Here is a 26,701-nt window from a genome sequence, read left to right as displayed (position 1 = left end):
GCAGATATTACACTTTTTTTCTCATTTAGGTGGTCGAAACCAGCCTATACCCCTAACAGAACAGAAGTTCAAGGCACACAGACTTCTTTAAAAATAGCAGATTCTGGTCCAAAATAGACCTGCATCAATGTAGTATCAGACTTATGGAAGATCTACCAAACTTCAGTACCAGATCCCCTCCCAACTCAAATTACGTCACAGTCCCCTGGCAGACCAGGAGCCTTTCCAGCTCTCCTGTTTCCCCCCTCTACCCTGGAAAGGCAGGTTGCTAGCCTTGGCCATGCTCAACTACTCTGAGCTCTCAGCTACAGGTAAGAAGGTGGGGGCGGAGCAAGGAGCACCTGTAGCTCAGGAATTTTCTATATACAATGTCCCTAGGCAGGGGAGGGGTGTAATCCTTAGAAGAACTGAGCACCCCCTTAGAAGAACTGAGCTTCGGGGAATGACATCTGGCAGCATGGTTCTTGCAATCATGTTGGGCCATTCACTAGAGCTCCAAGGGCTGGGGGATCACAGCTCTTCATGCTCTCTCAGCCTCAGGTCTATGTAAAGCCCTGCAGGGCTGCAATCTCCCAGTCACAGGGGTTTCATTCATGCAGCCCTGAGGCTAGGAGATTGTGGCAGCTGTGTCTCCCAGCCAAGGGAGCTCTCAGGCCCAGCAGCTGCCAAATCTCCATCCCAGCAGCACCCTGCAGATGCCAGGACCCACAGTCCCATAGCTGCAGATGCTGGGTCCTAACAGCATGCCTCCCAGTACCAGGACCCATCTGGATCCTGGCAGCTGCATGCAGTCTCCCAGCCCTGGGGCTGCATGAAACTCCAGGGGCCAGGAGATCACAGCTACTGCAGTCTCCCAGCCCCAGAGGTTTCATGCAACCCTGCGGATGGGAGACTACGGCAGCTGCAACCTCCCAGCCCTTGGAGCTCCAGCAAATGGCCAGCACAATTGTAAAAATCATGCCAGGAACCTACATCTGCTACCACCCTGCTTCCCCACCCTGGGTGCGCTGGCCAGACCAGGCTGCCAGGCATCAGGAACCTACTCAAGAAGCCTAGGACTGGGCAGAGGAGAGGGTCTGCACTGATAGCAGAAGTTTGGGGACATATGCCTGACAGCCAATCAGGGATGGTCCCCACTCAGCTACAATCCACTGCCTTCGGGAATCTCCAGCACGCTGAGAGGCATGTGGGAGCACCCCCTACCTTCTGGCTTTGGCCAGTGCAGGCACTTGTCTGCCTGCTCCCCACTCCAACCAATGAGCAAACATGATTTCCGTTTACTCTCAGTCCAATCTATACAGCTCAGAGAAACCCATGTAGACTGGAACAATTCTGCCTCAGGCTTTTTGAATGTCTGTACGTAGCCTTAGGGCACAAAAGTAGTTCATCAGTTTTTGTTGGGTTTGTTTGTTTGTTTGTTTGTTTGTTTGTTTTTTTAAGAGTGAAACGGCACCCACAACCAAGATCTAAGTTGAAAATTTTCTGTATGTAGTTTCTTAATATCTAAACCATAAGGTTGTTAACTTGAGTGCTTCTGTTGATCTCAGCTGCCAAGGTGTCGCAGAGAAGTGGCTTTTGAGATAACCTAGACCCAATTCAATTAAAACTTTATGGTTATCACTATAGTTATCCATCACATTAAATTGTTCTTGAAAGTAAATTAGAAACCAGTGCAGATCGCAGAACACAAAGTGTAATGCACTCTCTGAAAGAAACACCAACCAATCAGCTCCGCCATACAAAGTCTCCATGTAATTTGAAGATTTAGCACAATGCAGAGATCCATTCTTGAAGTAACAAAATGGAGCAGCCAACTGCAGCAAGGTTTGCCTTTTAGGAAAAGGGACCAACCTGCAGCATACCCAGAAGACAATGATAATCTAGGAATACCCATAGTCTATGGGCATTTCATTTTCAATATAAAAAAATACATAGTCACCATGAAGCAAAATCCTAATTCCAACTACATGCATCCCTCCTGTGGAAAACATGTCAATATGTCATTCACAGGTGCATGACTGCCTAACAGACACATTTTGATGTTGTATGGTGATTAAGTCTTCCAGTAATATAAGGAACATAGGAATAAGGAATATAATGAGAGTATGTTACTGTACAAGTTAGAGATGAACATGGTTTACATACTCAACTATGCAATCTGTGAATGAAAATGATGACTAAGTGGTGCACGGCCATCTTTTTTTTTTTTTTTTTAAGAGATTTTTCTTTGATGTTGAAGGCTTAAGCCTTACACTCCTTTACCTGGTTGTAGGAATCAGTTTTTCTAAGCTGAAAGTGGACAAATACCTGTAACTCTGACCTACACAGTTAGTAAGGTTGACCCTTAGATCAAAAGTACAGGCAGTCCTCGAACTTAGGACACAACTGGTTCCGGAAAACCATGCTTCTTAAGTCGAGATGTTGTAACTCGGAACCAATTTTATCATAAGAAACAATGTTATAAATGCAGGATTGGTTCCTGAACCAAGGCCCGATACCCTATTTTCACAAAAAATAACCCAGAATTTTGTACTCAATCAATTATAGATGAGTAATATAGCTACATTAATGTATTTATATTGTAAATAGCAATTATATTGATTTGGAAAGACTTCTTTGAGGTGACTTTGCTGAACTTTTTGAAAGGCTCTTGGTTGGACTTCTTGAAGGGCTCTTGGCTGGAGTCTTCTCAGGAGCCTTGTCTGCTTTCTTAAAGAAAGTGTCCAAGGAAGTTTGGACAGATGTTCTCCACGGAGTTGAGCAATACAGTGAACTTGTTCACTGGTGCGGTGTTTCATTGGAGCAAACATTGTAACATCGAAACTGGCATTGTAAAGTTGAAACAGGGTGTCAATTTATAAACGTTGTAAGTGTGAAACATTGTAACTCGAAACATTGTAAGTCGAGGACTGCCTGTAGTCCCCTAATTCGGGGTGACCAACCTGCAGTATGTGTGTTACAAGTGGCATGGTGGGCAGCCTGGCTGTGGGGTGTACAGCAGACCAGACAAAGCAGCAAAACAGCAGATAAGGTAGGGAGCAGAAAGCAGAGCAGTAGATTGGGCAGGGGAAGGAGATGGGAATAGCACTTGGGGAAGGTTTAGAGCTAATTTGTGACATACCTGTGAAAAGGTTGGCCCCACTGCCCTAATTTATTTTATTTTTTTCTGTTTGACTTAGCTTACCTTACCTTTTATTTCAGAAATAAAAAAGCTATAACATGTGACCCTGAATACATTTTATTTCTCAACTGTACCCCCTTTCTGCAAACTGAACCACCTAGCTCATACCCCCTTTAGTTTAAAAGATCAAGGCTTTGTTCTTAAACCTTCCTAAAACCCTATTAAATATTCATTTTTCTAAGGGTTGCAAAAAAAAAAAATAGATATGCGTAGCTGTACTGATGTACAAGAAAACTATTAAGTGCCAAAGAAGTGCCAAAAAAGTTTAATGTTTTAAAATATTGGTTTTATTTTTAAAAATGACATTAGATCTCAAGAGTGTATCCCTTATCTCTTAGGAGAATGATTCTCAACCAGAGTGCCTAGGCACCCTGAGATGCCTTGAGAACCTTCCAAGGGTGCTACAAGTTGCCACATAATGCTAGTTCTGTTAGGCCAGCTCTTATTTTTGCCTAAAGAAAAAATAAAGTAGTTTTTCTGTTGTAAAGAACTCAGAAAAACCATAGTTATGGATTTCTATTTGAAACCTCTGGGTTCATCTTGTGAATCATGTTTGTAAATCTTTCTGAGGGGTATCTTGAGTCTGTCCAGGGGTGTCTCAACTCTAAAAATGTTAAGAACCATTAGCTTAGCATTATGACAGAGAAGGAGAAAAAGTGGGTATGCAGAGGGTTGAATTATTAACATTGAGCAATACTTTTTTTTTCCTTTCTTAAAAGAAATCACAGTTGCCATTTGAATCCATTAAAAACAGACCAGTCTTACAATCAAGGAAAGTTAAAAGCCCTATTGCAGAGCATCTAAGTCAAGGAGGAACCTGACGAAGAGACTGATGTCTTTTCCTACAGCTGTTCCTCTTACAGGCTTGTAATGCCCTTGAAATAGAAGGATTAAATATTGCCAAAACATTGCCAATACTTTAAAGCAGTGGTTCTCAATCTTTTAAGACTCAAGGTATACATGAATAATGTTTTGTAATTGAATGGCACCCCATTTAAAGATGAATTTATTTCTTACAGTACTTAGCTTCTCACACCTTGTAGCTCCCTTAAAATGATATCATGGGGTCATGCTATGCTTTCAGGGGTCTCACCCTGAAAGCATAGCAAGGGACATGGCACAATGCTCAGAGTGACAGGGACTGCTAACCAAGGAAATAAGGAAGCTTGAGGGTGGTTCATCAGACCCCTGAAGGAGGCAGACAAGGGTGACAGTGGCCACTGACAGAGGCTGGTGCCAGCTGAGTGGCAGGGGCAGGACCCTTACCTGCTCTGCTCTTTCCACTGTCTTCCCCTTGCCTGCCCCCAGTTTGTATTAAAGGGGATGAGTGCAGCCTCTTGCAGTGGCTGCATCTCCAAGGACATGAATACTGGACCATATTCTGCAGCCTTTTCCATGAGCTCCAGAAGCATGGGAAGAGCAGGGGAAGGAGCCAGGCTGAAAAAGCATGGCCCCACATTTCTCTGCCCACAGCACAGCATGCTGCTCAGAGCTCAGTGGTGGTCAGTGCAGGGATTACACTTTTCAGCACAGTGTTCCCCTACTTTACCCCTGCCCCTGGAGCTGGGGTAAGCGGCCTCAGGGAGTGCTGCTGGGGCAGGTGCAGGTACCTGCATTGTACCTGCAGCAGGGTACCCTGGTTGGGAATCTCTGGTTTAGAATCATCAGGAAAACAAGTTACTTATGTCACCTGTTCCTTTTTACCAGGTTATTATACCTTTCTCACCCCTCTGCTACATCAACCAAATAGAGTTTCATAATATATGGAGACAAAACAAAAGTATGTTAGAAAAAGTCAAGAGAGCTTTTTCCATGTTCACGAAGTTATTTCAAGGGAACAGCTTCATTACTCTACCTGACAAATAAGTTGTTACACACAATGCCTATTTATTAATGCAGATATAAACAAATATTCAAATATGCCCCTTAAAATTTTAGTCATGTTTTTAGAGCCATTTTAGGGAAAAACGCTGTTTCTCCAATAATAGCCCTGCACTTTCAACTTGAAGGAAGCTTGTCTCAAAATAGCGCGCACATGCATATAACCCATTCTGACGTCATCCATTTAAAAAGGATCATCAGACTATCTAAGGACTTCACTCTTTTTGCTGGTTTAATTACCCCACACAGGATGCTAGGCCAGACTAGATGGTGCTTCTAGTTTCAGTGTACTGTATGCATTTCTGATAAATGGGAAAAGAATAGATGACCTGGCAGAAGGCTCAGACAATAACATGTGATTTACAGGACATGAATGCAGCTACTATAAGATTTATCTGACAGCCTTCTCCGATAGTGGACTGTTGAGTATCCGATGGAATGATTTCTAGTCTGGAAAGTCTACTACTGAGTAGCCATACACATTATTTATTTATTAGATGTTTTGGGTTGAAACCATTTTTAAATGATGCACTTCACAATGCTCAGCCATAAATTTAGCTTTAAACCCTAGAAGGGAGGTAGTGTTATTGGAATGTATGTCAGACTGAATTAGGATGAGCAACGCAACGCTTTTATAAAGTGGCCTTGAATGCAACATTGATTCTTTCAAAAATGATATTAATGTCAAATAAGCAGAAACACTTTGTAGTAATATTAAATGAAGAATTTCTTACGTTTTGATAGATTTATATAAATGAAAGTATACAAAGTCCCAAATGCAGTGTGTCAGTCAAAAAACTGCTTTTAGATGGTGTGTTTGAGAATAAGCCTTAGTTTTAATATCAATCGTGGTTTTATATAAGAGATTTGAACTATGTTCAGTTGTTCAATATTTTATAGAAGACAGTGAGATAAAGTCTTACAGTCTTCAAAAGTATATTCACATACAGGTACAGCATATGGAAGCAAATATCTGGATTTTAAAATAAGCTTGAACAAGATGGCATATATAGTTCCACAGCAAATTTTCTCTCATAGGTATCCATCCTTAGATTTGTTAAAAGCACTTCACCTACTAAATTTAATAGAAAAAAAAGTTACAATGCTGTAGCAAAAAACTGAGATTTAATTTTTGTATTCAGTGCTTCTAAGAAATGAGCCAGATTGATGCTTAGTTTGATTTCAGTTATTAATATCTAATGTGCTTTATTTTATTTTTAATACTTAATTGCTTTCCCAATTGTTTTAAAGATATAAATCATAACACCCCTTCCATTTAGTAAAATGATGGCTGACAAATTTGTGGAGTTTTAAATCAAATTCACAGATACTTAGAATGTAACTATACCACATTATTTATGTGATTAGAAACTAGTTTTTGACCTGATCTTTCGATCTTTGGTACTCTATCCTCTCCATCTCCTCTTAAAAATTAATTAAAATTTTAGCAAGAGGCTATCACTTCACTTTCCATCCCGTCTTGAGCCAAAAAGAAAAATCAATCAAACTCAGTCCCATCTCCTCCCAGTATCTGTAAAATGTCGAGTTGAAATTCAATTTCATATCTCTCAAGCTTTCATGTAGCAAAAGACAGTTCACTTCTTAACAAAATAAATCACTTTTGTGATTGCCATGCTGACCTCCTTGAATTAGGAAAATTCAAAGTGAAAAATGTAATTATCACCCCAGAACAATCTGTATACATCTGGAGCTAATTTTGGCTTAATTTCTCACATCATTTTTTGTATTCTGCCAAATATTACAGCTGCCTGTAACTTTAACAAGATTTTGAGAGTCCTGTGTGCCTTTACTGGTTTATTCCAGCTATTTTATTCAAAACAGCCTCATCTTTTGCTACTAATACTACTAAGAAATTGCCACATCATCCATTTGATTAGATTAGCATTAAACAGCACTGTGACATGTATGACAAATAGGTGCATTAGAGTATGTCATTTGCTCCTTATCCTTTCTGTTTCCAAGAATCATACATGCAACATACTGTACAGAGGACAAACACTGCTTTTAACCACTAAAAAGAAAAAAGATTTAACTTCATCAAATAAATTCAACAACCCATTACTGAAATAAACAAATTGTACATTATGACAAATCAAAATGGGTTAATCAGAAAGTTTTAAAAAGCTTTTTTGCATCTCAAGGCCCTGTTTTGTATGTAGTTAACAAAGTATAAGAAGTTTCATATAGCTTTCCTAGTATATGGGCATTAATTTTTTTAAATGTTAGATGTATGTTAAGTAAAATATACATGGGAATAACTGCAGAAAATAAGCAATATTTACAAAAAAAGAAATTATTTCTAAACTCCAAAAGTTCTAGGAAAGCTATTAGTTAACACTTCTTTAGAGAAATACAGGCTCTTGATTATTTTCTTCAAAAGCAGCAGAATTATGTAAGCAAAATCTAACTGCATCCATGAATAATAAGCCCACTAGAAACATAACTACTCTTCACTAGTTCATTGTAAAATCCATTAGGTGTAATCTCCAGAAGTAATTGTACTTATTGCACTTTATTGACAATGTAGACTATTGATTTTTCACACCTTCTATGATTCTTTCATTTGTATTCATGAAATGTCCATCAGCACAGTCTAAATAAATTTGGCAATATAGGCACTAAAACGAATAAATCGATGCGAAGAAACATTAATTTTGCATTATCCTTATTCGTCAGGCAAGTAAACCATAAGGGCTGTAAATGAAGGTCAAAGGTTTTGGAATGGGTCAGAACCCTTGACCTCTAGACCAATATCCTTCCCATTAAAAAAGGCTATTTTAAAGTTTTAAGTAGGGGAATTTACTACCAGCAAGGTATCATTTTTAAAGCACCAAAAAGAAAAGCTCAATAAAACATTCTTCTATTTAATTACAAAAAAGAAGGCAAAAGGACAGCAAAAGAATATCCATTTGATCTAATACATGCAATTCTCTGAGTACAATTCTAAGAAGGTTCTGAAGGTTCTTATCAGCACTACCCAAGGCAATTCTAAGGTGTTTAACGTACCTAGAGTGATTTTGCCTCCAGGAACATAGAAAACTCATGAACTGGCCAGCATGACCAATGCCTTGCATACTTTCTGATTCACAGGACATGTCAAAAGCAATTAATAATGACAAGGATTTCAAACACATTTATCACTCATTTCATAATCTCTGAACAAAAGGCAAAAGCTCACTCTTCCAAAAGGATGGAAGTGCCAAGGTGCAGAAATCAATGTTTCGATAATCTTAATATTTATTGATTTTATCTTCCTTTGTAATATGACAGCATAGAATTATTAACACTGAAATAGAGATTATGTAAAGGTTAACAATAGGATATAGAAGCCTCAACGACCTCACCTACCTATTGAGATTTGACAATTTGTATAACATCAATCCTTTACAAATCAGAACATCAAGGTCATGGTCCTTCTGCATTATAATTAAAAATATGTTCTAACATACATTTTTGCTACAATTTCAACAATGTTAAAATCAGTTATTTTAGCCACGGTTATTTATCCTGAGAAAATCTCACCTGAGAACAAAGTAGCATGACCAGCTCCACAACTGAACTACTAGATTTCATGCACACAAGACCTACAAAAAGGAGATGAAAAAGAAATTTAATCATATTTAATATGTGTTTAAATGGCATTGGTTATTAAACTTACAAAAGTTTATGAACTTTGTTTGAAATAGATAAAACAAAATATAAAATAAATAAAAGATTAAAACCTATAAAGCAAGCCTAGATTTTTATAACACTTGTATTTCAATTTTCTATTAGTTTAAAATTATGTCAGCATATAATTAAAATGTTTGAACCAGGGAACAAATTTAATGAACCAGTGTCTTGCGTATAAAAAAACAATGGTTGATAGAAAAAATGATACTTCTATTAATTTAGCTGAAATTTCATTAATTTGTGTTTAAATTAGTAGAAGAAATGTGCCTAGCATATGCTATATTGATCCTTCATACCTATATTTTGCTATTTTGGAAAAGGTTGGTCATTATATATGCAGAGAAGGGAAATGGTTCCATGACCTTTGCTTTCTCCACTGCGCTCTCTCCCTTCAGACCCCTAGCTATCAATCAAGTTTCCATTTTGTTTCATGGCAGTAGACATCCCAAACACTCTTATTAGTACTTTGACCCTTGACCTCACACTAAACCTTAGCAGAAGTGCAAGCAGTTAGTTATTATACATTCTTGATTGTTTATAAACTAATTAGATTATTATGACCAATTCCCATTTGATATTTCATAGACAAATCAGAATGAAAAATCATCTTTTGGCCCAGAAGTTCTGGTGGTCTATTTTTATCCAGCTCTAAATGGTACATTGTACTACGAATGGTTTTGTTGTTGCATTTCTCAGTAAAATGTTAAATAAGTGAAACAAACCTCTTCAGAACACTTTGACATAAGATAATAATTTTGCTATTTGAAGACTATTCCAAAAAAAGAAACAAACAAGATAACCTACAGAACTATTATGGCTATAGATTCAAAATCAATTTTCATTTTTATTTTTGTAATTCTTCTAAGCATGACATTTTGTTCTTCAGGCAACTGCATGACTCTCACTGAAACTGTTGACTGGCTAAAGCAAGCCTTACACATATACCCAAAAGTAATATTTGGCCCTGTAAAGATTAAAGCAATTTTCCATTGGGTACAGATCAAAGAGCAGAAATAGGTAGGCAAATTATGCTCATGCATGATGTAATTTGATTTCAAAGAATTTCTGAACACATTTTAAATTTTGTTCATACTATGGCTTTTGTGCATTACAGACAGATTGGCCATTATAAAATTCAATTCCGAAATAGGCCTACAACAGGACAATTTTCTGGATGCAAAGAAATTAAGGAATTTGTTTGCTCTACTAGGGTTTGATATGGAATGTTTTAAATTAGTCTGTGCTCACTGTATTTGTCAACTCATATCAACATAAGAATTGGCAGAGAATGAAATAAATAGATCTAGTACAACAGGAAGTTTTCCTTCAAAACTTTCCTTCAAACTCTGTCTAGCAGAGAAATCTTGAGGAAAAAAACAAACAAAAACCCTGCTTACTTTTAAAATTGTTACTACAATCAACTGATTCCAGTGAGACCAAGGCTGTTTTCTGTTAAGATGGTTGCCACTTTTCAACAGCCTAGGCAGGAGAGAATTTAACCTGCCATTAGAAAAAGAAAAGTAATCATCACCCTGTGATGTAGTCTCTGAAGTGCTATGATGCCAATCTGTCTCTGGCAATGGCTGGTGCCAACTGCTTCAATGGAATCCTTCCAATAAGCTATTATGAATGGGTGGGAGGTAGGGTAATTTTCACTGGGAATGGAACAATCTCCAGTTGTTCAGAATTGACTTATGCTCTGAAGTATGAAAGTAAGAAGGTCTATATCCTCAACCAGATTGTATTTGTAAAATTTACCATAATTTTGGATTGGCAAAGCTAGTTTTCAATTTTGCTAAGATATCTGATTTTGTGATATCTAGTGGCAATGATGTATTATTGTTAACAACTAAATAGCTCAATGTGCTTAGCATAGTACACAGAAGGTATCTACCCTAGGAGGTTTCTAAAATCCAAAGAAATCAAGAAAAGTTCTCAATTTCTCAGCTGCACCCATTAAGGTAGTTATTGCTGAAATCACTGGAACTGTGGGTACAGGCTTGCTGGTTGTTACAAGCTATGGCAGGGCAGAAGTCTAAATCAACATACCAATAACAACTAAACAAAACCCACATTTTTCAATCTAAATCTGAAATAATGCAATTTACATGATACAAATAGTTAAAGCAAAATCCTATATGTAAGTTATGTTGTTTATTAATATATTGTTAACCTTTTACCGAGTAGTAGTTAGTTTGCTAGAAGGAAGTTGATGTTGCAGAATCAGGTAGTTACATTATATGCACATATTTAACATACAAATTATGCATGATCTACTTTTATAGATAAAATCGATTTCTTAAACTGAGACTCAGTCACAAAAACAATGAAATGCTTCTCAGCACCATGAGCTGGCACCATTTTTTTCATCCCCTTAAGTCTCACAAATTTCCCAGATGTCTGGAACTTTCTCCTCATAGCTGCTATTTATCAGATTCTGCTTTTTCTTCCAATAATGCACCAGAAAAACAGCAGCAAGTTCATCATAATGCTTTTAGCTAACCTATAACTCCAACATATAATATTATTAAAGTGTCACAGTCAAGACATTCAGTCTTTCGTTTCTTTTTAGTTAGTGTTTTAACAATTGACATCAAGGTTAAGCTTAATTGCACAAAGGATACCAATATGATGAAGAAAAATTTTGTTCTGATTTTTTTTTTAATCTGAAAATTGATTAAATATTTCCCATTATTTTAAGGACTAACAGAAATAGGACTTCATTCAAATAGAAAAAACTGCATATAGTTTAGTTTATAGGATTGTGTAAACTCAATCTGCTTATATAAAAGTTTCATTTAAAGTCCTGAGGTAGAGAAAAAAATCCAAAACTGAAACTTACTTGTACCTTCTATCAGCAGCTCTTGCCCGTGGCTACCCAACAGAGTGCGAGAAAGAAATGGAGCAAAATCCACAAAAATCTCTCTTAGAAGTGGGGCAGCCTTTTCCAAAGCATGCTCAAGCCTCTCTGTAATACTAATTAAAAGACATGAGGTTAGATGGAGAAGAAAAATCAAAATTTGTAAGAGAAGGAATTATTTTGTTTGAATGATACATCATCTGTAACTAGAACCCATTTAGCATAACTACATTTTACTGAAGAACCTGATCCAGCAACCTGATCCTTCTATTGAACAACCTGATCCAGCAACCATTTAAAGCAACTGCCAGTTTCAACAGGTACCGAGTCTTGCTTTCAAGCAAATTCCAAGCGAATACCTTACTAGAATATACCAAAGAACTACATCATCAAGAAAGCAAGAAGCAGCAATGTCACCTTTTATTGAGGTTAATTAAAGAAATTACCTCATATTTGAGACCGAATCCTCAGGCACTGAAGAAACCGTAGGGACTGATGGTAATTTTGAATTAGATGAACCCTTTCCTACAAAAGAAAGAATAGATTCATCACATAGGAAACACAGGCCAGAGGCTGAGTCCACAGAGCTAGAAGCCAAAGATTCATGTTCAAACCCATACATGCTTATCTGCAAACGTGACCTTTGGCAATTAATTTCACCTCTTTGCACCTTGGTTTTCTGTGTAAAAATAAAATGTCCCAGCTGCTTATGTACTAGGTGCATTGCAACCAACATTCATTAAAAATTTTCTAGTTTAATCAGGAATTAATTAACTACAGTCCAGCCGTCTGTTTTATGAAAGAAAACCAGACTAAAGAAATACAATGGTCCTTCTGGTCTTAGAATATACAAATATTTGTGAAGTAATTTAAACATATATACATGTTAAGCGTATCTTCATACTGAATCCTGGTATTTAATCCAATTTATTCTGCACAGCACGTGCAGCCTTAACTTTGCCTCATTGTGCACAAATATATTAACTACACAACAACCCTGTCCCATTTAATGTTTGAAATAAGCAGTTCTCTCTTCAAGAGTATCAGTATTGTTTTCTCCTCATAATTCAGTGCGTGGTCTCAAGCCTAATTTTCTGCATACCCTTCAAGCCCTATCGTGAAAAGAAAATTAGTAATTTCCTCATGAGCTTTTTTATGGTGCTTATGACTATGGTATTTGATAATAGTGCTACAGTGATGTTGTAGCTGTAATGGTCCAGATATTATGCAAGACAAGGATTTCTTAGGGCGATGTCTTTTATTGGAACAACTATGGTGCTGGAAGAGAGAGTCAGACAAACCTTTGAATAGTATTTAAGGAATGTATTAATGTTTGCAAAACAATTTTCAAAAAAATTCCATGGGATGAGTGGGTATTTTTATCCTTTTTATAATATGAATGATGGACTAAGCATCCACTAATTTTGGATGTTTTTGTTGAGACTTTTAGCACTTGATTGTTCAAAGTACTCTGCACTTCATATGTTCAAAATACAGTATAGTAAAGCATCAACCTGCATTGCAGATGACTACTTAACACTTCTGTAAATCAGATCCCTGGATCAAAAGTTAGGGATACAGAAAATGAGAAACATTCAATTAGCAAACACTTACGAAAAGCTTGGTTTAAGTAAGTTACATAGCATCATATAAGAATCCTGTGGCAGAGAGGAATGTGATCCAGTTAGCCTACGACATTATTTTAACTGCCCTTACAGTGAGACTGTCCCTTTCTCCTCCAGCAATTCCCTGACTTGTTCCCTACACCTTCCAATTCCAGCAATAAACGAGATACAAAAATCCTATTGGTAGCAAGTCACTTGTTCAATATACAACCATGACCCAGTTCTTTCCATGTACTGAATGAGGCAGACATCCTGTGGAAAAAGATACTATGTGATCATATAATTAAAGGCTGCAATACGAAGTATAAATGCAAGGTGGCTGAATTAAGGTTGCAGAGGTCCCCTTAAATTTAGTACCACCTCACTTTAGAGATATCAACATTACAATACTACTAATGCTCTTTTAATGTAGAGTGCTAAGTGTGTTCATAATTTTTTTTAATAAAAAAAAAAATCTTGTTACATCATAGTGACACACGTGACTAATCAGCGAGCACATAGGAGCTTTTCAAAGGCTTGCAACTTGGCCAAATTTGGGCACATTTTTCATGGGGATGACAATAGGCACATGGTCTGACAAAAGACCAGGCTTCTATCAAAATTTAAATCCTGTCCCAAAACAAATGAGAATTAGAGCTTCCCAAGAAAACTATGCCAAAATTTTTCAACATAAGTAAGAAATTTTTTTTTTCCCAAAGCTTATTTCTTATAAATAGCTGAGCAATTTTCACTGAAATTAAAACAAAATAAAAACTCTACACATAGTCTGCAGCAGACAGCTGATGTGGAAAGTTTCAGTCCAAAAGTTTGAAATTGGACAAGGGATAAGCAACTGAAAATTGATCCTAAAAAAGCATTCAGACAACCTTAATAATAGTACTTGCAGCCCTATTATAATATTAAAAAAATAAAAATAAAAACATTAAATCAAACATGACCCTCTTAACAACAGAAACACAACAATAGGAATAGATCAAAATTGATGAAGATGAAATAATGGATAACCTAAGTGGCAGTCTGAGTACAAACGTTTGTCAGTACAAATGTTAGCCAGAGCCAATACCTGTAACAGGGTTAAAAAGCATAACATTTGTTTCAATTTAGGACCAGTTTCAAACAAGGGACCAAAATTGTGGTGGGTAAAATTAGTGCCTGCAACCTTTGCTTTTCTCTAGTACTTTACTGTGGAGTCCATTATTTGATTTGTATGTATTATTTTGAAAATTCTGAAGGACAGAGAGAGTTGGGTGGGAGATATAAATTGGGTAGTGTGAAAGTGAGTGATTGATTATATGGCAACAAGGAACAAGTTCAATCACTTAACCTCTAATTTCTAGACATTACCATTTTTCATTTTGAAGGTGCGGTATTGTTATAAAGAAAATATAATATTATACCTGGAGTTAGCTGGATTTAGTTGAAAACATGTTTTTAACTGGGTTGCTTTTTGTATCTCCTTTTTGTGAGTAGCTGTCAGTTCGCATACATGATTATCCTTCCTTCCTTTTTAAAACTGAACTCCTCTGAACGCTTTTATTACTTTCCCATGTTTAAAACAAAAAATGTACACTTAGTACAAAAAAAGATCAAATGACATGGTAAATATTGGAGGCTAGCCTGAGGCTAGTAAAATACAAGAGATGTACAGCAAAAACAGTTAACAAATTAGACTCTGAGGTTGCATCCTGTTCCACATTCCAACTAACTTCAGAGGAGCACGGCTAACCACCTGTTGTGCTCATGGAAGAGATGCAAGATGCACTAACAGTGTGAATCTTTCTTAACACTGAATTCCATCAATTGACTCAAATACTCTGGAAAGTACTATAATATATCCTGTCATTTACTTCACTGATTTACTTCTGATAAATTTATTGAATTACATAACAGGGATTAAATTGGTCTAAGCAGTTTTCTTTTAAAATATTTATAATACAAACATTTTAAGTCTTCAACTTTGGCAGGGCTGAGAAGAGGGACACTAACATGGAGATTTAGAAATTCCTGATTTCAAAGAACAATACCAGATGGAACTACTGTATATAAGCTTTTAAAAGAAGCTACCTCCAGATGCATGGGAAAGGACTGATACTTCCATCTCCTGGGAACCCAGGGCCAAGACCCTTTTACTTATTCTTTAAGATCCACAAAACTGACAACCAATGATGCCCCATTCTCTCTTGCACTGGCACCATCACAGAGGGGAGTTTCTGGCTACGTTGACTCTATCCTATTCCATATGTCACTAGAGCTGTCAGCTATTTGAAGGACACAAATTTCCTAAAAAAATAGGTTCCATTGCACTTTCCCACTTGGTTCTCACACAAAACTATTTCAGATGTGAAGGTTCCCTATACCTATAAAAAAAATGGCATTGCCATGGGCATGCACCTGGCCCGCAATATGCCAATACACTTTGATAGTTAGTTTGGGGTCAGAAGGGACCTAAATAGATCATCTAGTCTAACCGTCCACCACTGGCCGGAGCACATGCTGGAATCACATAACCCCAGACAGGTGTTCATCCAACCTCTTTTTGAATTTACCCAAGGTAGGAGCAAGGACCACTTCCCTAGGAAGTTGGTTCCAGATCCTAGCCACCCTAACAGTGAAACAGTGCCTCCTAATCTGAACCTATTCTCCAGCAGCTTCTGGCCATTGTTCCTTGTCACCCCAGGTGCTGCTGGAGGGAATAGGACCCTTCCTATTTGCTGCTGATCTCCTTTAACGAATCTGTAGGCAGCCACCAAGTCCCCCCCTCAGCCTCCGTTTGCAGAGGCTGAACAGGTTCAGGTCCCTCAGCCTCTCCTCACAGGGCCTGCCTTGTTGCCCTCCAACCAAGCAGGTGGCCCTCCTCTGGACCCTCTCAAAGCAGGCCACATCCTTTTTAAAGTTTGGTGCCCAGAACTGGACGCAGTACTCCAATTGAGGCCAGACCAATGTCGCATAGAGGGAGAGTATCACCTCTCTGGACCGGCTTGAGATGCATCTTTGGATGCACGACAAGGTGCGATTGGCTTTGCTGGCTGCGGTCTGGCATTGGTGGCTCATGTTCATCTTGGAGTCAATAATGATGCCAAGATCCCTTTCTGCCTCTGTGCTCTCAAGGGGGGAGCTCCCCAGCTTGTAGGTATGCTGTGGATTCCTTCTCCCCAGATGCAGCACCCTGCATTTATCAACATTGAAGCCCATCCTATTACCATCTGCCCACTTCTGTAGTCTGTCTAAATCTAATTGCAGCCTCTCTCTCCCTTCGAGCGTGCCTACCTCTCCCCACATCTTGGTGTCATTGGCAAACTTGGACAATGTGTTTTCCACCCCCTCGTCCAAGTTGCTGATGAAGATGTTGAACAGTGTAGGCCCCAGGACCAAGCCCCGGGGGACCCCACTATTCACATCCTGCCAGGTCAAGTACGACCCATCCACCACCACACTCTGGGTGCACCCCATCAGCCAATTTTTGACCCATCCAACTGTGTAGGCATCAATGCCACAGTTGCTCAATTTATTAATGAGAGTGGGGTGAGAGACAGTGTCAAAGGACTTCTTAAAGTCCAGAAAGACTACGTCCACGATAACACCATCATCCAGGGATTTAGTTACCTGGTCATAAAAGGCCATCATGTTGGTCTGGCAGGACCTGCCTTTGATGAACCCATGTTCATTTCCCCTGGGCATGATCTGCCCTGCTGGCCCCTCACAGATGTGATCCTTGATAATTTTTTCAAGGATTTTCCCCAAGACCTTTGTGAGGCTTATGGGCCTATAGTTTCCTGGGTCCTCCTTTCTCCCTTTCTTATAAATGGGGACCACATTAGCTAGCTTCCAATCTCTGGGCATCTGGCCTGTGGACCATGATCACTTGTACAGCCAGGCCAAGGGCACAGCAATGACCCCCGCTAGCTCTCTCAACACCCGTGGGGCAGACGAAGGTCAGGTAGAGGCACTATGGGTCAAACTTCAAGGGAGGCAAGGCAAAAGGGATCTTACGGTGGGTGTCTACTATAGACCACCTTGCCAAGGGGTTGAGCTAGACCAGGATTTCTCAGTACAGCTTATGCAGGCAGTTGGATCTAGGGATGTCATTGTCATGGGGGATCTAAACTACCCAGATATCTGCTGGGAGGAGCAGTCAGCCAGGTCTGACCATTTGTGTAGGTTCCTAGCTGAAATACAGGACCTCCACCTTATCCAGGAGGTGCACTGCCCCACTAGGGAAGATGCCTTGCTGGACCTGGTCTTGGCCACTGAGGATGACCTGGTGAGGGGACTGCAGGGCCTTGACCACCTGGGTGACAGTGACCATCGCCTGCTGGAATTCACCATTCAGCACAGGGTGTTGAGGGCTTATACCAAGACTAAAGCCCCTGACTTCAGAAGGGCCAACTTCCACAAACTTAGGAGATCAGTGGGGGAGGCAGTGAGGGCTCAAAAGGCAGAGGATATGGGAATCCATGAGGGATGGTCGTACCTTAAGGGGACGATCCTCCAGGCTCAGAGTGTGACAGTCCCCGAGAGCAAGAAGCGGGGTAAGAGTGCTCTGAAACCCCCATGGCTCAGCAAAGGCATTTGAGAATGCCTGAGGGCCAAAGGGAGGCGTACACCCAGAAAAGAGGGGCCATCACCAAGGAGGAATACTCCTCCTTGGCCCGTGAGTGCAGGAGGGCCATTAGGAAGGCCAAGGCAGGGGTGGAGTTCAGGCTAGCAACCAGGATTAAGGACAACAAAAAGTCCTTCTTCAAATACATTGGGAGTAAGAAGAAGACGCACCGGGTAACGTAGGGCCCATTAGACTCAAACGGTAATCTTGTGGCTACGCCAGATGAGAAAGCCGAAATTTTTAACAAGTGCTTTGCCTCTGATTTCTTGGACAAGGACCAGGACAGCTCTCCCACCACAAGTAGGGGCAATCTTGGGGATAGCACTGCCAGGCCTCGGGACTGCGCAGAAATAGTTAGGGATCTTCTGGAAGGGCTGGATGTTTTTAAATCTGCGGGCCCTGATGCCCTCCACCCATAGGTGTTGAGAGAGCTAGCGGGGGTCATTGCTGTGCCCTTGGCCCGGCTGTACAAGCAATCTTTATGACAGACACAAAAGTCAACTTCCTCTGTAGCTTCCCTCTTTTCCCCCTGGTATGAGACATTGATGACATTCATCACATGGACACATGGTAAGGAATCTCTTGAGAAATTCTACCAGGATTAACTTCCACCTTTCCATCAAACTGACTCAGGAATACTCTACCCAACATATTATTTTTATAGATACCACTGTGAAAGTTCAGTGGTCATATCATCACCACATTGCATCAGAAAAAAACTGTCCAACTACAGCTACCTTCAAACCACCAGCTATCATCCTAAAGCATACCACTAGATACATCATCTACAGCCATCTATCTGTATCTGCTCCAATCCCACTGACCAGGATGTATACCTAAAAACTGTGAAGTAGAGATTCCCATACTTACAATAGAATCCAAAAACCATAGCTACTCAAATCAGCAAAGCCAGACTCAGACCCCTCTTTGACCTGTTATAGTACCAACCACATGACAAGGACAATAGAAGCCCTCTTATTGTCACCTAAATCCTCCCATTTGAACAACTTAGAAACATCATTAATGGCCTCCAACCCCTCCTGTAAAATGATGACCAACTCAAGGCCACACTGGGGGAGAAGCCTGTCCTGACTTACAAGTATCCTCTAAAAGGATCTCTCCAGCAAGAGACTATTTATCTAACTCCTATGCTCATCAATCCACCAAGCTATGCAACAGACCCAGATGCCCTCATCAATACAGGCCAAATCAACACTGGACTAAAAACAACACTGATTAAAACATCCAGGGCTTAATTCACCTATTCCTCTACCATCATATATGCCATTCACCTGCTTCTGTATGCAAATATCTCTGTTCCTTTCTATTTAGTACCCCTCCCCTCTCCTCTGAGCCTCAGGACCTGGTCCAAGTCCATGGATGCCAGCTGAGGCCCTGTGGGGTCCAATTCAGGCCCACAGGGCTTGATCCTGTCTACAGAGAAGCCCATACCATTCATCTGCCCTGCGAGGCCAAAAGCTTAAGCAACACTAAATTAGTCTAAGGTGACAAATGACCTTGCCAAAGTAAGAAGTGAAAAGAAACATAAAAAACTAAAAATGTAAGGTTCAATTTATACAGTGTTCTTCACATATACAACTCACTTTACACAGCATTCCCTTGCGTGTGCATAAAACTTATAATCAATTAATCATTATCTGTTAGAAAGTTGCCAAAACCTGATTATGAAAGGTATAACCAAATGAAGCATTACAGCATTACAACAGCATTCTGTTAAGTTTTATGTACCTTCAAAAATTCAGGAGAGATTGGAGATATTCTAGTATTTTTACCAAAAAAAAACCCCTAAAAAAAATGAAAGAAATCTATTAATAATCTTCCAGGTAAGTGTAGAATAAGCCATCAAGAAGCTAACCAAGGGCTATCATTAGCAAAAGCACTGGCAATGTAAAGAAAATTATTATTGATGGCAATCGCTGCTTTGTCTCTTAGAACCTAAAAACTAGTTATGCAAAACAAAGATTAAATATTAACCATAAGACTATACTAGACTATGTTGTACTATACTGCATAAAGTTTAAGATAAGGAATCAATCACAAAGTTCAAATGCCAACACAGAAAGGGGAAAACAGTGTGCAGTTTGTGTATGAGAATATTATAAGATGGGCCCCCATAGAAACTGTCGCTATTTAAAGGATACGTACGGCCTCACTGTTTTCAGTCTTTTTGAGGCCACATTCCACATTCAAATGTTTCAGCAAATGGGCTAGCTCACTTTTTACCAGAGCAGAGAATTCTAGGTCTGTTATGCATAAATAAATGTGTGGTTGATTTCCAACAAATCATTTTTCTGCAAGATCTTTTCCAGAAAATCATAAATATAATTAGTAAATCCCATTTTCATTTCTTTCTTTTGGCAAAAATGAAAGTATATTTTCATCTACAGCACACATGTGTAACTGCAGTAGCTACTTCAAACATGTGGAACCAAACTGACTTATCTCTTTCTTATCCTTTCACTGATAAACTGGCTCCTTCAAACTGACAGTTTTACAGACATTCACAAGAACATAAAAGAAAATGCAAATAGATCATCTGTCTAGCACCTTTCTAGTGAAAGCTTATTGTTTATTCAAGGTCCCCAAGGGTCTAAACAAATGTTTCTAGCAATAAAATGTTATTAAAGAAACTCCTTTTTCACCAAACCAGACTTGTATTTTTGTGTGTATTCACACAAAGGCAATATATACACACACTATGTGTTATATAATATTTAGTAAAATTGGAATAAGAGGTCGAAAATGGGGAGAAACCAACTATATCTCTTTAATTTTGCATTACATACAAAACAAAAATATAAAACCCACCCTTTTAAAAGGAATATCTGGTAAACTAATGAACCAGTTCAAAAAATAAGTTTCCTGTGCATACAAACAGGCTTGAATGAAAGGTTTTACAAGCTAATATAAAGGATCTATTACATAAACACATCTGCTTGCTAAACCAAAACAGATTTCATAAAACAATGGCTTGCTTACCCAAGTGAGCTTGCTTTAAAAATAGTTTTTGGTATTGAAATAATGTTTAACACTATTTTGTGCATATCTATAAAATATCTATCAGTAATAGATAAAAAAAAGTGACAGTGACTCTTGTTCATTACTCCTCATCCACTGCTGCCATGTTCCAAGCAGTTTCTAGACTGACTTGACACTCTTAGTGTAGAAGTGAGCAAGCTCTTTATTGCTTGCATCTTCTTAACTTACAGTAAATTTATGTCTGTACTTCCTATCCCAAGACTTCAAGTAGTTTTTGCTTACCTGCAAAGTCAGTCACAGCCTTATTCCCACTTTAGAGACACAAACAGAAGCACAAGAACTTAAGTTCTCATTGCCAAGAACCCAGAAGTCCTGATTCCCAACTGTCTGTGTTAACCATCCTTTTCATATCTATCCCTGCAGGATTTTCTTTCCTCCATTTAATTTCTCTTTATCTTAAATACAACTTCTGCTTTTGATCTTTTATAATCCACTTTCCCTATGCATTGGCTCTTGACAAGCTAAAGATACCTCTCAAACAAAGAGGTCATAGTGCTGACTACCACTCCGCAACTATTGCTGCACTAAAAGGCAAAGTACAGGTGAGAGTGCAGGAAAGAGCAAGGAGCAGTCTGTAGTAGCTGGCTAGAGAAGTTCTTCATGCACAATATATCTTCTGAGTGATATTTTGGTTAGCATTGGCAAAAGACAGCAAGACTACGAGTGGAACTGGAACTCCACTTGAGTGACATGTAGCATTACCATAAACTATTCCAACATAGTACCTCACCTTTTAAAATCACATTTGAATAAGGATATGGAAATGAATGGCATGTAGTAAGACAAATAAAAACAAACTTCAATTCTGCATGTCTTAAAGAACAACTGCTAAAAGGTAGGCAAAGTCCTGGAAAAACACAGCGAGACCAGGAGCACCCACAGAAAACATGCTAGGAAATGAAAGGTTCCGTAAAGAGAATGATCAAACAAATGGGCATCAGTGTACAACAGTTAAAAATCATTTATAGGAAGACTAAGTACTTCAAACAAAATATTATAATCAGAACACATACCAACTTCACCACCTTTCAATAGCCCTGCATTTCATACTAAAATGGACTAGCTTCCCAGATCTTATACTTAAGGTCCATCTTTATAAATTTGTAAACAGTTCCTCCCCACCATATCCAAGCAAGCAAATATTATATTGTGCTACTCTAGGCACTTTCCCCTTCCATGATAGTTCTCAGTCATTTTGGTTTGTTTCACACAATTTGAAATTTATGTAAGGAGGGTGTGCCAGCCTCTAATCTTTGATTGGAGCCTTGCATTCATAATTCATTAATGAGATTTCAAGCTGAAAATTAGGACCCAGTCCTGCACCTCATTTTACACAGTGTTGGTAGTTCTACTGAAGTCAAAGACAGTGCACAGTGTAAAGTTTAATAGGTTTGTAAATCTCTGAAGGATCACAGCCTTGGGTTCTTTATCACAGGGGAATAACTTACAGCCTTTTCCAACACCAACTCCACTGCAGATTCATCTCCTCAGGTGTGCATACAAGAACAACCCACAACTATTCCATGCAGAAGTTTCAGACTAACAAAATTTGGAGATTGGGAGTATTCTGAAGCAATGAGTAGTAACTACCCTGCAACATAGTGCTTCTAGCCTAGACAAAGGCCCTGTCTGTTCTGGAAGGAAAAATGCTATTTGCAGCACCTATTTTTTAAGATGGGTCAAGCAAGCAACCCTTTTTAGAAAAACTGGGGTTGTTTTAATTATGGAAGAACAGCTATTAGTTAAAGGTTATTTTTAAATGCTATATAAAGTCTTGATGTGGAAGAATGCAAATTGTGTTTGCTGGACAGTTAAGTAATCTGAAGCTTTTGTTTTGTGAGGGGTTTTTTTTCAGAATGACCAGGTAAATGTGTCTGCAACTAATATTAGGCTGAACCTATTTTTTCTATAGCTAATGACTTTCATAAACAGACCCAGAAATTACAAAGTGATAAAAATTGTGATAGCATACACCAGGTTGCTTATTTTTATAGTAATAGAAATGGCTATTATTCATTTATTGCTGTCTTTCTTTTCCCACATACCACAAGGTTAAAGCCCACACAGAGGAGTATTTAAAACTTAATAGTATATGATTTACATAATCAACACTAACACAAATTACTTTAGCTTAACATATTTTATATCATTGCTAACTTATACTTCCATTTAATCACTATTTTCTTTTAAACTCATTTCCAGAATATAGACTCATGTTTTAATCAGCTTTAGGCATGATTTTATGCATCACTTAAGTTTTTCCTTCTAATTAATAAGATTGCCAGTCCAAACATGTCTGGTATTTTTAATCCTGCTTAGTTTCTTTCTATGCGTATCATTTTAGATTAGAAGTCTCATTTTTGCCAACACGTCCAGACATTCTGGAAGTTACACTGCTGCAAAATTACACCATTATTGTTTTTGTCTGGATTACTTATACATGTTAGAGTAAAGCAGCATTTCATATATTCCCAGATCAATCTTACCAAAAACAAAAAAAAATTCCGAGCCTGCTAGCTGAATTCCTAATTTGCTCTCAAGTAAAAATACTTTATTTGCCAATATACAATAACCTAGGATCTTTTTACCTTAAGAAAACATATAGTAGCTAGCATTTTAACAAACAAATTCAATGTAACCAAGGATTTAACTCTGTTAAAAACATGCTAGTGGCTCATGGTTAACTTTATCCTCCCTCTAGAACTATGACGTGTTTAAAACACAACCAATTTTCGTAGTCTAGACATTGCCTAAACTAGCAAACTGCTATCTCCTGCAATTTTAGTGATAGACCCGAATTTCCTCTCTGTATCAAACAGTAAGAAGGTATTGAATTTCAAAAAGCTTTTTCCTTTCCTGTATCACGGTTGCAACCAGATCTGCACAACTCCCTCATGTAACCTTGCAGGGAGTTAAAGACGACAGAGTTGACAATAAATACACACACTAGAGAACTGAGGAAGGGGTTTTTTGGGCTTTTTTAATTTCGATACAAGATTAGCAAGGCAGAGAAGCAATTAGCTCTTGCACTACAAAGAATTGCCTAGCAAGCAAATAAAGATGGACGCTTCCTTGACACAGGGATTTGGTTCAGGACAAAGCCTTAGCATGCAATTTGGTGATTCTGCTGGGCAAAGACAACCATAAAAGCGTGCACAGCCTTAGGACTGTACAATGATTGACCAAAAAAGCAAACCTTTAGCAAGTTGCTCTTTGTGAACAAAACTTAAAAAAATTAATTTGAATGGGAAGCTGCAGAACAAGAAATCATCCACTGACTGGATCATGTTAAGTATCATCTAAGCCAGGAGCTAGCAACTTTTTTCAAGCTGTAAGCCAGAACAAACCAGCTCCAGTTCAACACATGTCAGGTGGCTTCCATGGTGTATCAGAGGCAAAAGGCTTTCCCTGTGCCCCTGCCAGCACCACACAGCTGGGAGCTGTGCTCGCACCACTGCTGCTTCTTTCATCACCCCCACTGCCCAAATGTGGTGTGAGCACAGCTTCCAGCTGGCAGCAAGCTGCCCTGGGGCCCAGCTGCAGGGAGTAGAGATGGTAATGTGGAAGCAGCCTCCAGCTCCCTGGCCCTGGGACAGCCACCCGCAGGCTAAGAGCTGCACCCACACCGTCACTGCTTTTCCCAGCCTACCCAGATCCAGCTCCCCACATACAGCGCAAGTACAGCTTCCACCCAAAAGGGAGCTGTGCCAGGGCTGGGGAGCTAGAAGCTGCTTCTGTGCTGCTGCCATTTTTCCCCCTACAACCTGCCCCTGGTGCAGCTCCCCACCAGGTGGAAGCTGTGCCCACACTCCACAGCTTGGGGAAGATGAAGGTGGTGAAAAGTAGCAGTGGTGTGGGCACAGTTTCCAGCTCCCTAGGCCTGGCACAGCACATGTGATTTAGAATCTCTGCTTCCTTCAGTCCCATTGTAGGACCTGATGAAGTAATTCCTGCTTACTTCTGTATGCATCTATGGATTTAGTTAGTCTATAAGGTTCAAATTTACCCTGCCTTCTGACTATACAGGTTAAACATCTATTTATCTGCCATACAGAAAGGCTAGAGAACCTCAGAGATCAAAGGACCACTTCTTTATAGATGACCCACCCTACTGTCTATCCTCACTGAAGACTAACAACAGTAATTACCCAGCGTATGGACACCCATACATTTGGAGCCGTTTCAAAAGGTAGCAGCTGTTATGTTCTTATTGTTATATGTGGACAAGACAGGAATGATTCAAGCTGAGCAAAATCACTCCAACTTTAAACATGACTTCATCTGGTTTCAGAGTTGGAGCAGTTTTGCTACATTCAAATCATTCTATTTGTTATGTGTGGACAAACCTGGAACATAATGACTGCTGCCCTTTTGAAATATTCCCTTTTTGGATCAGCTCCAAATGCAAAAATATGCATACCCTCAGGTTGTCAGCTGTGCAAAGTTGACATCAGGTTAAGATATTTGAAGTCCTTCTACACAACATTTTTGGACCCATTATTAGTGCAAATATCTTTAATTGAACTACAATTTACAAATGTCAAGATTTTTTTTACTCAACTGGAAAAAAACTTTTAAAAATAAAAAAAAATACTCTGAAGTAGGAAGCTATTACAATATATTAGGATTGCAATTCTTATGCTAATTATGACTAACTTCTGCTTTTTAACAATCTCCCAATTTTTTCAGAAAACAATCATTTTAGAATTATGGAAAGTACTGTTTAAAACAATCATACATTTGTATTTGTTTTGTCTTATGGGAAAACAAGAGAATACAATCAAGTTAAAGGAAGGAAATGTTGAATAAAGAAACATTTTTTATACATACATACATACATGTGTGTATACACACACACACACACACACACACACACACACACACACACACACACACACACACACGCCCGTATACAGCTTGTATACTTTAATGTTACCAGTGGTCAGTGAGAAATACTGTAAGAGGATTCTTATTTTAAAAAGAAGTTAGCTTTGTAAGCTTGTGCAACCACAACATGCAAGTAAAGAATGATAGGAGTAATCGTTTTAACGTGCAAGTTGATCACTGGTAAAGTCTCAGAAAGGAATTTTCTTTTTCTTCTACCCACATGAAACCATTGCGAAATGAGCTAGATTTAACAGAGGCATTTTGTCGTCTTCTGAAGTATCGTTACTGGCTTTTGTTAGAGACAGGATAACAAGCAGCTTTGGAAGCCACTATAATGTAGGTACACGACACATGGCATGTGCAAAGCAGCTTGCAGGATCTTGGCCTCAGAGGCATAATACTCTGATCTGGTAACACAACACTTGTTATACCAGAAATACTGAGGCAGAAAAAAAGTTTCTAGATATAGCATCATTCTAATAGTAATTAAGACACATTTTATCAATAGGAAAAAAAAGCAATATTTTTGTAAGCGTGGTAGAATTTAAAAGAGAACAAGTTCTTTACTTTCCTACTCTCATAATGGAAAAAGAACTTATGTAATACCCTCAGTTATCATCTGACTAATATTCAAATTTCCAAAGTTTTTTGGATATGGATATGAACTGTCAAAATAGTTCCTCATTCATATAGATTCTACTTACAGACAATTTCATTTCCATCGACTTTTTACTTTTTGTTAGACCATCCTTATTTACTCTGACTCACCAGGAGATTCCTTTGTCAGGTCTGGGGCCTGCGCCGAGTCTAGCGAAGAAACCACACTCACTGCATGCGTGGGTAGATTCGTAGTAGCTGCAGAAGAGGAACCGGTTGACTTCTTTGGAGGTACAACAACACTCCTACAGAAGAAA

At 38.8% G+C, this 26,701-nt stretch overlaps 1 protein-coding gene across 9 annotated transcripts in view; it reads right to left on the bottom strand.

The window, feature by feature from the left end:
* LRBA (LPS responsive beige-like anchor protein) overlaps positions 1-26,701 on the bottom strand; it is a 611,727-nt gene that overhangs the window by 416,685 nt on the left and 168,341 nt on the right. For 7 of the 9 annotated variants that reach the window (XM_019481504.2, XM_019481508.2, XM_019481507.2 and 4 more), the window contains exons 31-34: positions 26,556-26,689; positions 12,062-12,140; positions 11,598-11,731; positions 8,606-8,667 (exon numbers count right to left, since the gene is read on the bottom strand). In XM_019481504.2, coding sequence (XP_019337049.1) covers positions 8,606-8,667; positions 11,598-11,731; positions 12,062-12,140; positions 26,556-26,689 — 409 coding nt within the window. The remainder of the gene's footprint in view (positions 1-8,605; positions 8,668-11,597; positions 11,732-12,061; positions 12,141-26,555; positions 26,690-26,701) is intronic. The other 2 variants (XM_019481505.2, XM_014593717.3) reach the window with 1 other exon arrangement.

The sequence above is a fragment of the Alligator mississippiensis genome, chromosome 2 (assembly GCF_030867095.1).
Source record: "Alligator mississippiensis isolate rAllMis1 chromosome 2, rAllMis1, whole genome shotgun sequence".
Lineage (NCBI taxonomy): Eukaryota > Metazoa > Chordata > Crocodylia > Alligatoridae > Alligator > Alligator mississippiensis.
Note: the sequence above shows the minus strand (reverse complement) of the source record. Positions and strands in the feature narration are given on the sequence as shown.